This window comes from Xiphophorus couchianus, chromosome 17, assembly GCF_001444195.1.
Source record: "Xiphophorus couchianus chromosome 17, X_couchianus-1.0, whole genome shotgun sequence".
In the NCBI taxonomy this organism is placed as follows: Eukaryota; Metazoa; Chordata; class Actinopteri; order Cyprinodontiformes; family Poeciliidae; genus Xiphophorus; species Xiphophorus couchianus.
In genome coordinates, this window is record NC_040244.1 from 3,601,434 (window position 1) to 3,615,227 (window position 13,794).

Consider the following 13,794-nt stretch of genomic DNA (forward strand, 5'->3'; position numbering starts at 1 on the left):
GTGATGACAAGCAGACTCTTTCATATCTTACACTATTTCAAGCACAAAACTTAACAGAACAGCTGTTAATAGGTAAAGCATGCACATTCATGTCGAAGATGTCACACGCAGACATAAGAAAAGAGATTGGACTCAAGTCAAATATGTCACAAAGTCTGTTTTATTTTTTTTTTTTTTTGAGAAATTAGTTGCTAGATCACATTGATGTCATAATGACATAATGTAATGCTGCCTGGTTAGGAAAGAGGCATTTTACAAAAGTAAATGCATCAGTATCTTGATTTCTTCAGTAATCTTTTCATCACTTATGCAGTTTGCTGCTGTATGGAAGACTAAAATGACTAAAAGTAAACATGTTTGCTTGTCTTTTAGGTTCTTTGTCTAGAAAGCCAACAACAATGTAACCTATGAGGTCTTCTTACCTCAGAACACGGAGATAAATTCAAATAAAGTCACCTATGCATCTAACAATCAGGTCCAAAAGCACTGCAACCGTTTGTCCTGAAAAGCCCAACAGAATCCACGAGGTTGAGGTCACGCTGTATTCTGAATCAGGTCACTCTTACAAACGACTCTAACCTCCCCTCATGATGCTCCGTCACCATCTCGGTAATTCTAAGCCAACACCTGTGTGCGCCACACATCCGTCATCAACCATCTGTTTCTGTTTCTCCAAAGCTCTGCGGTGCATTTACACCCGCCGGAGCTCCAACTGTGGGACAGGTTTCCGTCCGGCTGGTAGCCAGCGGGACCAGGTTGCACATTTCCAAGCTGATGCCCATATACATGCAAGCCATAGGCTGAAAGGCAAGGGTTCATTCATCATGCTCAGGACCCCCTGTGTTTAGCCTCTACACAGAGACGATGGGGTAGGTTAAGGGAAAATCAATCAATATTTTTAATTCGTTATAAGCGATAATGTGAAGTGAGGTCTTCTCTGGCCCCTCAGCATTTAATTTAAATTGATTATGAAGCAGACAAGTGCATACAGCTTTTTGCTAGTCAATGTAAAGTAACCTCCTCCATGGGCTGCCACCTTATTGTGGTGGAGGGGTTTGAGTGCCCCAATGATCCTAGGAGCTATGCTGTCTGGGGCTTCATGCCCCTGGTAGGGTCACCCAAGGCAGACAGGTCCTAGGTGAGGGACCAGACAAAGTGCAGCCCGAAGACCCCAATGATGAAGGAAAACCTTGGACTTGGTGTTCCCTCGCCCGGACGCGGGTCACCGGGGCCCCACTCTGGAGCCAGGCCTGGAGGGGGGGCACGATGGCGAGCGTCTGGTGGCCGGGCTTTTACCCATGGAGCCCGGCCGGGCTCAGCCCGAAGAGGAAACATGGGACCCCCCTCCCATGGGCCCACCACCCGTGGGAGGGGCCAAAGGGGTCGGGTGCACTGTGTGATGGGTGGCGGCCAAGGGAGGGGACCCTGGCGGTCCGATCCTCGGTTGCAGAAACTGGCTCTTGGGACGTGGAATGTCACCTCTCTGGTGGGGAAGGAGCCGGAGCTAGTGCGTGAGGTCGAGAGGTTCCGGCTAGAAATAGTCGGTCTCACCTCGACGCATGGCTCTGGTTCTGGAACCAGTCTCCTTGAGAGGGGCTGGACATACTTCCACTCTGGAGTTGCCCAGGGAGAGAGACGTCGGGCAGGAGTGGGCATACTTGTTGCTCCCCATCTCGGCGCCTGTACGTTGGGGTTTACCCCGGTGAACGAGAGGGTAGCATCCCTCCGCCTACTGGTGGGGGGACGGGTTCTGACTGTCGTTTGTGCTTACGGGCCGAACGACAGTTCAGATTACCCACCCTTTTTGGAGTCCTTAGAGGGGGTACTGGAGAGTGCTCCTCCTGGGGACTCCCTTGTTCTGCTGGGGGACTTCAACGCTCACGTGGGCAACGACAGTGAGACCTGGAGGGGCGTGGTTGGGAGGAACGGCCCACCCGACCTGAACTCGAGCGGTGTTCTGTTGCTGGACTTCTGTGCTCGCCATGGATTGTCCATAACGAACACCATGTTCAAGCATAAGGGTGTCCATATGTGCACTTGGCACCAGGACACCCTAGGCCGCAGTTCGATGATCGACTTTGTCATCGTTTCATCGGATCTGCGGCCGTATGTCTTGGACACTCGGGTGAAGAGAGGTGCGGAGCTGTCCACTGACCACTACCTGGTGGTGAGTTGGCTCCGGTGGTAGGGGCGAAAGCCGGTCAGACCTGGCAGGCCCAAACGTGTTGTGAGGGTCTGCTGGGAACGTCTGGCGGAATCCCCTGTGAGACGGAGCTTTAACTCCCATCTCCGGCAAAACTTCGAACACGTCCCGGGGGAGGTGGGGGACATGGAGTCTGAGTGGACCGTGTTCCGTGCCTCCATTGTCGAGGCGGCCGATCGGAGCTGTGGCCGCAAGGTTGTCGGTGCCTGTCGCGGCGGCAACCCTCGAACCCGTTGGTGGACACCTTCGGTGAGGGATGCCGTCAGGCTGAAGAAGGAGTCCTATCGAGCCTTTTTGGCCTGTGGGACTCCGGAAGCAGCTGATGGGTACCGGCGGGCGAAGCGGCATGCGGCTCGGGCGGTTGCTGAGGCAAAAACTCGGGTGTGGGAGGAGTTTGGAGAGGCCATGGAGAAAGACTTCCGCACGGCTTCGAGGCGATTCTGGTCCACCATCCGGCGTCTCAGGGGGGGGAAGCGGTGCAGCACCAACACTGTTTATAGTGGGGATGGTGTGCTGCTGACCTCTACTCGGGACGTTGTGGGCCGGTGGGCAGAGTACTTCGAAGACCTCCTCAATCCCACCAACATGCCTTCCACTGAGGAAGCGGAGCCTGGGGACTCTGGGTTGGGCTCTCCAATCTCTGGGGGCGAGGTCGCCGAGGTGGTTAAAAAGCTCCTCGGTGGCAAGGCCCCGGGGGTGGATGAGATCCGCCCGGAGTTCCTTAAGGCTCTGGATGTTGTAGGGTTGTGTTGGTTGACGCGACTCTGCAATATCGCATGGACATCGGGGGCAGTTCCCCTGGATTGGCAGACTGGGGTGGTGGTCCCCCTGTTCAAAAAGGGGGACCGGAGGGTGTGCTCCAATTATAGAGGGGTCACACTCTTAAGCCTCCCTGGCAAGGTCTATTCAGGGGTCCTGGAGAGGAGGGTCCGTCGGATAGTCGAACCTCGGATTCAGGAAGAGCAGTGTGGTTTTCGTCCTGGTCGTGGAACACTGGACCAGCTCTACACCCTCAGCAGGGTCCTGGAGGGTGCATGGGAGTTCGCCCAACCAGTCTACATGTGTTTTGTGGACTTGGAGAAGGCGTTCGACCGTGTCCCTCGGGGAGCCCTGTGGGGGGTTCTCCGGGAGTATGGGGTACCGGGCCCTTTGATACGGGCTGTCAGGTCCCTGTATGACCGGTGTCAGAGTCTGGTCCGCATTGCCGGCAGTAAGTCGGGCTCGTTTCCGGTGAGAGTTGGACTCCGCCAGGGCTGCCCTTTGTCACCGATTCTGTTCATCACTTTCATGGACAGAATTTCTAGGCGCAGCCAAGGTGTTGAGGGGATCCGATTTGGTGGCCTTAGGATCTCATCTCTGCTTTTCGCAGACGATGGCTTCATCAGATCGTGATCTGCAGCTCTCGCTGGATCGGTTCGCAGCCGAGTGTGAAGCGGCCGGGATGGGGATCAGTGCCTCCAAATCCGAGGCCATGGTCTTGAGCCGGAAAAGGGTAGAGTGCCTTCTCCGGGTCAGGGGGGGTGTCCTGCCCCAAGTGGAGGAGTTTAAGTATCTCGGGATCTTGTTCACGAATGGGGGAAGAAGGGAGCGGGAGATCGACAGGCGGATTGGCGCAGCGTCTGCTGTCAAGCGGGCACTGTACCGGTCCGTCGTGGTGAAGAGAGAGCTGAGCCAAAAAGCGAGGCTCTCGATTTACCGGTCGATCTACGTTCCCACCCTCATCTATGGTCATGAGCTTTGGGTCATGACCGAAAGAACGAGATCGCGGATACAAGCGGCCGAAATGGGTTTTCTCCGTAGGGTGGCTGGGCTCTCCCTTAGAGATAGGGTGAGAAGCTCAGTCATCTGGGAGGGACTCAGAGTAGAGCCGCTGCTCCTTCACATCGAGAGGAGCCAGTTGAGGTGGCTTGGGCATCTGGTCAGGATGCCTCCTGGACGCCTCCCTGGTGAGGTGTTCCGGGCACGTCCCACCGGGAGGAGGCCCCGGGGAAGACCCAGGACACGCTGGAGGGACTATGTCTCTCGGCTGGCCTGGGAACGCCTCGGGATTCCCCCGGAGGAGCTGGAAGAAGTGGCTGGGGAGAGGGAAGTCTGGGCCTCCCTTCTGAAGCTGCTACCCCCGCGACCCGACCTCGGATAAGCGGAAGAAGATGGATGGATGGATGGATGTAAAGTAACTATAGGGATTCATGGAAGTCTATATATACACAATTCACCAGGAATAATTCTGTTGGGTTTGTTATCTTGTGAATTCACCTTTTCTAAAAGTCACAACTGAATATGCATAAATTGGGGAAATCATTGCTATTTATCATAGGAATTGAACACAACAAGGACATAACTTTAGGACCTTAAATACTGAGGATTGCTGACAGGATGCAGGTGATTGGTTGCTAAATTGAGAGAAGGCAAACAGGTAGACTGAGGTAGAAAATGAACCACTAACGCTAAGATGGACCATTAACAGAGACTCAAAGAAGGGCAGAAAATATCACTGATCTAAAGAATACAACCAATATTCCAAAGCAAGACATTTGGAACAATAATAAGACATTTGGAACAATAATAAGAATATGGCATTCCTAAATCTGGGTCTAAATAAACAAGAAAATAATCAAAATGCAAACGAACGCAGACAGGTAGATGAGACAGGTACTTGGAGGTCTAGTTCTACAAAGTGTGACCTATGGGGTTCCGTCCATAGCGGTCTGCCACGTAAAATTAATATAAAATACATTGGAGTTGGAGGTTGTAGTAACATTGTGAAATGCTTCAATGGATGCTTTTGTAATGAAACTGTATGAGATAGCTTATTTTCAAATATGTTCACAATGAATCACAGATTACTTATTCATGTGGCATGAATGTTCTAACATTAAAAGCTCAGCTGTATATTGTTGAAGTTGGAAATAATTCAACACTTTAAATAATAAATATAGATAGATATCATTTTAAACCTGTTCCCCTTCCCCTCCTCTCTTCACATTTGCCCCACAGCCTCCTCCTGCTTTTGTCTACGGTGTCGTACCGTAAAACGGTACTTCCAAGAACAATCTCAGTGCGCATGCTCAGTCTTAGCTGAAAAACCACATGCGTCTTCCTTCTCCAGCCTCTGCTCCAGCGCCAGAGCAGCGAGAGAGGGAGAGAGATGCGCTCATTGACGACACGGCAGCAACGAAATGCGCACAGCTCCGCTCCCGGTCCGGGGATAGCAGAGCCCTGACCCCTGCTCTCCCTACCGCGATGGGTTAGAGGGGAAATGCCAAACTTTGACACACTTTGCTTGACACCGGGGAATCATGCCCGGAGATCCGTGCTGCCGAGCGGCTCAGCTCAGAGCACAATAACAGAGAAGTGAGAGAGAAGGAGAGAGAGCCGATTCTATTTTCTGACTGTTTCTATTCCGTTTTTGGGCTTTGAGAGATGATCACGGAGCTGGTGTGCACCGCCGTGGCTGTGGGTCTCTATCTGAACACGCTGGACGCAGATTTCTGCTACGATGACAGGTAGGGTTCGCCCACGGAGCGCAGCAGCATCATCGCCCGATCCTTTTTTTTTTTCTTCTTCCTGTCAGCCGCTTTGCGTTTGGAGGGGATGACTGGTTTGCCCTCACCTTTGCTGCTCACATGTCTTTCTGTGAACACGTATAAATCATTGCTTTTTTGTTGTTGTTGTTATTGACTTTAGAGAGAATGGTTGATTAATCTCTGGATTACGAAAAGAGGGGGGAAAACCTAACTGGAATGTGTTGTATTGCATTTTAAGATAATACAATAATATATGATTTTTCTTTGTTTGAAGGTAAAATTGAAGTGTAAGTGCGGCAAGAAATTAGCTATGTTTTTTTTTAATAAATACGTTTTAACACATTATAGCTTTGGAAGCCCACATTAACATTTTTGCTGCAAAAAGTTGTGATCTGCATGCAGCCTACTGCACAATCAGTGATGCTCTTTGTGTTGAAGCTGCTCAAACATGCCTGCTTCAACAATGCCCTGCACTCTGGGGAATAAAGCTCATTTAAATCAGAGTAGGGACTTTTGCACACAGCTGCAAGAAAGATGTCCACATTTTCTTTTCCTTTTTTTTGTGGAGGTCCAATCAGAATGAAAAGTTGCTAACATGATGAGCAGGGCCCTCTGCTATATTAATCATTCAGTTTAAGAGCCTTACTGAGAAAGTTATTTTTTTTTTCTCCAAAGCAAAGCAGATTTTGACAGCTCAAATGTTAAGGAATGACTGAAAATATGTCAAGGTTAAAGAGGTTTTGCTTACTGCCCTAAAATTTAAGCAGTCAGTGTAATTCATTGCTGATCTCTTCTGTTAATGGGTGTTCTCTTATTCAAATGACAACTTTATCATAAACATGTCATATCACCTGGATATACGGATGTTAGGCCTAACAATACTGAGCGGTAAATTGACCAACACTGATAGTCTCTGCCATGGCACCTGTTAGTTTGTGGGCTGTATTAAAGTTGGGGCCAATAGCATTGGTTTCAATGATCTCTCCGGAACTAAGAGTTAAGTAGAAAGTGAATATTTCATCGTCCAATTTGATATGTTATAAGCATGCTGCATGGCTAAATATCAGTTAGGGTGCGCATTCAGCTCACGATGTTATGCATAACTGCAGTATTGTCTTATGTATATGATTACACAAAGTCTTTGAAGTAAAACATAAGAAATATCTGAAAATAGTTATAGAAGACATCATGGATAAGGCATGCAAAGCTTTGTAGCACAGATTACCGAAGTTGGAGTGGTAAGGAGTCATCAAGTCTGGGGTCTTGAGATGCCCTTTAGAAATCAAGTAATTAACCAAATTTGCTCCAATAAAAATAATATTTATGCTTTTATGGTATTCTGATGAAAAACTAATAAAAAAATAATGATTAGTGTTGTCAGTCTTCTTCAGTGATGTCCTGTGGTTGGGAAGCTATCAGTCTTTCACAATATCCCTTTCAAAGAACCATTTGGGAAGGTATTTTTCTTGCTGACCTGGAAGGCAGATTACTCTTCTGATCATAATTTTCCCTCTATTATAAAATGTGAAATTACTAATATCCAAAGTATGCGATACATAATGTCTCTTGTTGTATGAGCAGTGAAAATGATGCCCCTATTCTTGTGCTCTTCAGTCACAGGGAGCTCTCTGGCCAGCATCTTGAGACACCCTTTAAAGGTCAAACTGCTCCACACTCTGCTGCTGAAAACTGTCTGTGACCCCACTGTAAGTTTGTGGAGTGCAAGGAGGAAGAAAGAGGGATGATGGTGTAGTCGATGATTCCGTACACTGTCTTTAGTTACTTCACACCTCATCATTAATTCCAGTAAAAACGCCCAAAGGTTATTCATCCATCAGCATCATCCACCCAACTCTAAGTCTGTCAGAGACGCAGTTGGTGACATATTACCTGGGGCGTCCCTCCGCCCACTTTAGACTACGCTCTCGTTATACCCTCTCAGGGAAAGTTCAGAATCCGCTAACACTGAGTATCTATCAAAGTCAGCATTGTAATTTGCACTCTAGGGGACAGACATGGGTGTTTTGGTTCAGCACTCTCAGACGGAGGAGGCTGAATACCAATCAGAGGTCTGACCTTCTGCGGTCGTTTATCAAGTGTTGTCCTCTCATGGGGTCAAGACTTCTATGCTCCCCGTATTTTCTCTCGGGAATCTTAGGAGAGTTATGAGCAAAAGGTTAAGGCAAGAGACAGATTGAAATGGAAGAGAGTCCAACTAATCATCCTGTTCAAGAGCCGTCCAAACGGACTTACTCGATTGTAGATATCTTTCTTTTTTTCCCCCACATCAGTCCCTTGCAGGAAGCTCATATGATCTTATCCGCACTTTAACTGATATAGTCAAATCCTTTTTACAAGGCACATCCCTCTGGACAAGATGGTAAAGCAGATAAGTCTTTATCCAGGCGGTTGGAGGTGCGGGAATGTTCTGGCTGGTTTCTGCTTATTCAATCATGTCAAGTGTTTTTCCTTGGCATTGCGGTGGGCTTGGCCAAAAGCAGCCTTGGCCAGCCATAATCCCAATGAAAAGCCTTTGCGTGTGAAATGACTAAGTTTTACTGAAGCTAAGGGAGGACTTGAGCCAGGCTGTTTTTGATCTGTGGGAAGAAATGAAGACATGGTCTGCTGGTTTACTGATAAGCTTTTCTTGAGTTCAGCCCAAGCAATAGGCAGCTGTGTTTTGCTCATTGTTGACTTGTGGTTTATTTAAAATATTTGATCTGTGATGTTAAAATCTTCATAATGTACAGAATATCAGTGCTATTTAAGACACACAACACTACTGCTTTTATGAAATACATATTTCGACTAATATGGCTCTGCTTAGAAAACCAAAGCATTACTAACAGGACTCAACATAAAGGAAAAGGAAGAACAAGAGAAATAAAGAAAGAAAGAGAAGATAGTGCTGTAAAATGAAATGGATCCTGTAAATGGCTCTTCGCATTCAAAGCTGTGTCTCCAGAAACATCTGTGACCTCGGTAACATCGGAGTCCACAGTCGCTGCCTGCCACAGACATGCATTATGGCTCCCCAGGGGGCTCAATAAACGTATCTTAAATCTCAGTCTCAGAGGAGCAAAACTGTTTTAACTGTTAGATCAAAGAAGGTTGATTAAATTAAATATGCCACACACAAACGACACAGTACTTAGAGATGAGCGACTTTATACAAGGGCCCAAATGAAGATAGAGGATAACACAGATTGTGGGTTCCAGCCATCTGCTCTTTCTCCAATGTGGCGTTTGAGGTCAATCAAGATGTAATCAAAAAAAGAGACCTTTCATTGCTATTCAAACCATAGTTCATTCACTTGGCACACTAATGGATTGTGTTTATATGTCTTAATTGTGCACACATTGCTAAGACCTCTGGAAGATTTACAAATTTCAACATCATTGCTGTGTGTTCTACCAAAAAACACAGACGAATATCCAAGAAAAGCCTGCTTCTCTTGCCTCCCTCTTTTGTCCTTAGTGCAACCTTCATTTCACCTCTCAGATAAATCTATACTGAATATATGGTTATATGCTCAGTAATGAGATGTTCACAAGTTTATTGTTGTTCCAAGCCCAAGTCAAGTCTCTAATAAGTCTCTAAAAGGAATGTTTCTTTTATGGGTTGCATGCCATCAAGCCTACTTATTACGCCTCATTGCTATTGGTTATAAATTATGGGTCACAGGATTCCAAAACACTTTTTCTGACAAAATTCCATAGTTTTCTAAAAAGAAAAATTTCAGAGTTCTCAATCCTTTTTAATGACTTCAAATATATTTTTCAAAAGTTCATTATGAACTCAGGGCTCAAACGTCCACACTGGTCAGGTTTGAAAATGAAACCAAAGCAAGTAGATTGATGAGACTAGGGGTCCAAATAGAAATTACTGATTAATCTACGGATGGAGGGATGAAGGGATGATGCAACTTTTAGACAATAGGTAGTGAAAGCTTTTCATTTCAACATTGGCCATCTGTTTTTGGCCTGGTTGGGAGCACTTGATGAATAACCTATGTTTACTGGCTGCAAAACCAGTAAACATAGAAATGTTTGTGGTCAAAGTTCAAATAAGTACAGTGGTACTACGCAAAGCTCATTGAGTGATTTATCATTGAGTACAGAGTACATCCATTGCCACATCTTTTCTCAATGTCCCTTATGGCTTTTTTAAGGTTTATTCTATATTGGTCTATATTTACTAGACTGAAGTGGACATATATCCATGCAAGTTGATAGTTTGTCTTGCAAAGTGCCATTGAGATAACATTTCTTTCAGATTGCTGACAAATAAATAAATGGAATGACATATACAAAATGGCTGTTAATTGCTCCAGAGTTTTACAATAAGATACAGCTGATTAATATTATTAAAACACTCAATGCTATTATGCTGATACTCTAACAAATGCTCAGATGTCACCTTAGAAACGCACCCCGGTCCATAATAGGCAGCCACTCACTGTGATCAGCTTCAGCCTTACCTATAAATGCTGCCTGGAATCTCATTGCCTCCAGTGGAACAATTACCTAAACCAGCAGTTGTGTCCCAGTTGCGCTGAGGCTATTTAAGTAAGCTATTTGTTAGAAGCAGATAAATATTGAGAGATAAAGTAAGTTAATAAACAGGGTGAGCACAATTGCTTTGACAGAATTATGTGAGCTGTAAAACTAAGGTGAGACAGCATGTCAAGAGGACTTTTCTCCCTTACCTCTTTAATATCGCCCGATGAGAGAACTTAAGTGAACTGTACGGGATGGTGATGAGAAAACTATTTATGAATTACAATTTAAGAATGGTTTTGGAGCGAGAGTCTTAAGCAGATTTACATACATAAAGGATTGTGTGTCCACAAAAAGAAAGAGGAAGACCTCATAAAAAACCGTCTTTCGGGAGTAGTAAAAGGCTTTCTGGTAGAGTGTCGCCATCTTTTGTACTGTTTCACTGTATTTAAACATAGACATGTGGTTTTAATTCATGGCTATAAAAAATTTTGCTATTGCTGTCTTGTGTTTGTAATAGAAGTCTCTTTAGATTTGGGGTGGAGGGCTTAGACCATCACTGAAACAATAGAAATGCGGGAACAAAGAATCTCGCCTTGATTACAAGCAGATTCAACCAACACAAGCTTTGTGTTCAATTCCTCTGATAATGTGGCTTTGGGACTTGCTTTCATCCTTTAAAAAGGAGGGTTTAAGACCAGCGTACATCTATTGGGAGTATTAGAATTCCTTTACATAGCGTCTCAGCTCAGTATGTTAGGAAAGAATAACAGTGTCGTCGAGAACAAGAGCAAACACATCTTTATCTGCTGCCGGGGCTTTATATTATAAAAGCAGGCAAAATGTCCTTTGGCAAAAATACGTCTTGCGAGACTTGTTCGTGTTAAATAGGAAGTAATGAGGCATGTTCAAGGAGGTTATTTTACTCAATGTTTTTGGAACATTGTCATAATTTAAAGTTCCCTTTGCAATGTATGCCTTCAATATGTAACTTTAGAACATTGAAGACATTTTTCTTTCCTGCAGTTGGAGATCCTTTATTTAAAAAAAAAAAAAAAAAAACAGTTTTAAAATGTGTTGAGAGATTTAAGATAGATTACATGAAGATGGGTTGATGATTGCTGATTCAGCCGAATATTTCTTTCTACCTTTTTGCTGTGAGATTGTAAAAAAGCAGTCGCTTTACTGTTACTAAATATTTAAAAAAATAAAATAATAATTTGGAGTTGACATTTTATATTGTCTTTAGAATTTCACATTTACAATCAGCTTCACTAACTTTTAACAGGAATCTGTGTGTCCATTTTAAGACCTTTCAAATATTTTTCCAATCAACAATGGTTTTTTTGTTGTTGCTTTTTTTAAATCCAAAAAGTTGGGATTATCAATTTGATGTCCTTTGCTACGCCTTATTCTTGTTGCTGAGGGTAAACGCAAAAAGTTTTCCTTGACCAAGTAATGAAAAACAAGTGCGCCCAAAAAGGAAGTAGATTGTATGAAAAAGTACAAGAGACCTGATAAAGTTTTGGATAAATTTGGAAAAATCACTGCTTTGATACAACTTGTCTAAAAAAAAAAATGTTGGTATAAAAAACATGAAAGCTAAAAATTTGTGTGGCCTTTTAATAAATTCAACTTGTTGATTTTTGGCCACCTTGCAACAAAAAGATAGATTTCCAAACTGCTACCAACATGTTCAAATCCAGGATGGTTTCTTAAACTTCAAAGACTAAAACAGCTTATCTTTGCTGTAAACTACCTTCCTGGTACCTGCCGATCGTCAACTGTCACTTTTGCCCCTTCACCAGTTTGACAAAATATCACTGAGGCAAGTACAAATTAACATCCTGTGATAGTTGAACATTTTTTAAATGTAAAAAAATGGTCTACAACTAAAAGAATAAAGGGGTGAAGAGGTGAAATGACCCGCCTCCACTAAAGTAATGTAAATGAACTACTGAAAAAGATTTTTAAAAAAAATATATATATATATATATATATATATAGATTAGCTTCCTATATCCAAGTCTTTCCTTTTTAAAAACCTCAATGATATTGAAAATTTGTTCTATCAATAAGTTCCACACAAAAAATGTCAACTCGGTAGCAATCAGGTGTGGTGCATTTACTGACCAGAAAAAGCTAGAATTATGACGTTTTATGATGGCTGATCACTGGGTAAAGCGATCATAAAAAGCAGTAGATTTTCCATTGTATCTTTTACGAAGAAGTAACATGGAATGTGGCGTCTTGACTTTTTGACAACTTGAGTGTCTAAATTTGGAGCATCTCCAGGACTTTCAGACATGATCTTTTTCAAATAAATTGTTTTATAAGATGTAACAGGATCTTAAAAAATAAATAGTTGCTGTTTCCACTAGTTTTTAATCCGTTGATATTGGTCAAAGTGTTCTCCTACTTAGACAGAAAGATTGTTTTTTTTTTTTTTTTTTTAGGTTGCCACTCCTTGTCCTCTTGAATCTTGGTGACACATGAAGCTAGTTAAGGGTGTTGCTCACCCCTGGCTGGCCCTAGTGCTCTGCCGGCCGCAGTCGCCCTGCTCAGCTGCCAAAACACAGCCACCAAACCTCAGTCTCATGACCCCCGTTGTATACAAACCATATGTGTATTCCTAAACATTGGTATCCACAGACGGCAGTACTTACACAATTTTCCAGCTGTCTGCGACATGCACATTCCACGGGCTTACATATATCACGTCGTTTTTTCGGGTGGATGAAACTTTCCAAACTCCAGATAAAGTGCTGTCATTTCAGTCGGACTAAATTTCAAATCTGGCCAACTTGTTTGTCATGCTCTTCTGTTTCTGAGAGCTTTAATTGTGTAAAGGGGATTAAAGTACAGTTTCCACCACAGTGCACTAAAAGTAGCATTGCAAGCAAAGATGCTTTTTGTGGCATTGGATTACACTTAGCATCTGGCATTCACTTTCTCTTTATAAACTGCATGGGTGGACCTGAGGCAGCTTATAGCAGTTGTGGCGTAATAGAAAACCAAACCCAAGCTGAGGATCAGACAAGTCGTGAGAAGTTACCCCTTTTTGATCTTTTGTAATCAATAACCGTAGAGTATCACTTTTCAGTTACTGCAGTGTTTTTTTTCCCCCCTCCTCTTTAGCCGAGAACAGCTGCCACAACATAAACTCAAGCATGTCACACTTGACAAAGCATTCATGTTTCACCGCACAGCATCAGTTGTGAGTGCGAGAAGTGAGTTCTGACAATCAGCAGCCAGACTGTGAGAATGTGAACGCGATCGGTTCTTGGATGTGGAAGTGTTTTTTTTCATATGTGCTGACCGCCGACAGCCTTTTCCCCCTGGTGAGGCTGTCAGTGGTTGGCAGTTTAAACCATCAGGTGGATGGATCATTCTCGGCCTTCAATATTGCGGTCGACCTGATAAATGAGTTGTGCGGGATTGTTATTTTGGGGGGGGGATTTGGTGGAACGTTTTAGTAGGGCGGTGCGATTACTGCATGAGAACGTTTAACGGGAGTCATACTGGAGTGTCTTTAAATCAGTCATAAGAGTGAAGCGTTTGCAG

The 13,794-nt window shown here is 44.3% G+C and overlaps 1 protein-coding gene across 1 annotated transcript in view; it reads left to right on the forward strand.

The window, feature by feature from the left end:
* The first annotated feature begins 5,296 nt into the window (after positions 1 to 5,296).
* Positions 5,297 to 13,794, forward strand: part of tmtc2a (transmembrane O-mannosyltransferase targeting cadherins 2a) — a 53,344-nt gene continuing 44,846 nt past the window's right edge. The window contains exon 1 of the mRNA XM_028043825.1: positions 5,297 to 5,709. Coding sequence (XP_027899626.1) covers positions 5,627 to 5,709 — 83 coding nt within the window. The 5' untranslated portion in view covers positions 5,297 to 5,626. The remainder of the gene's footprint in view (positions 5,710 to 13,794) is intronic.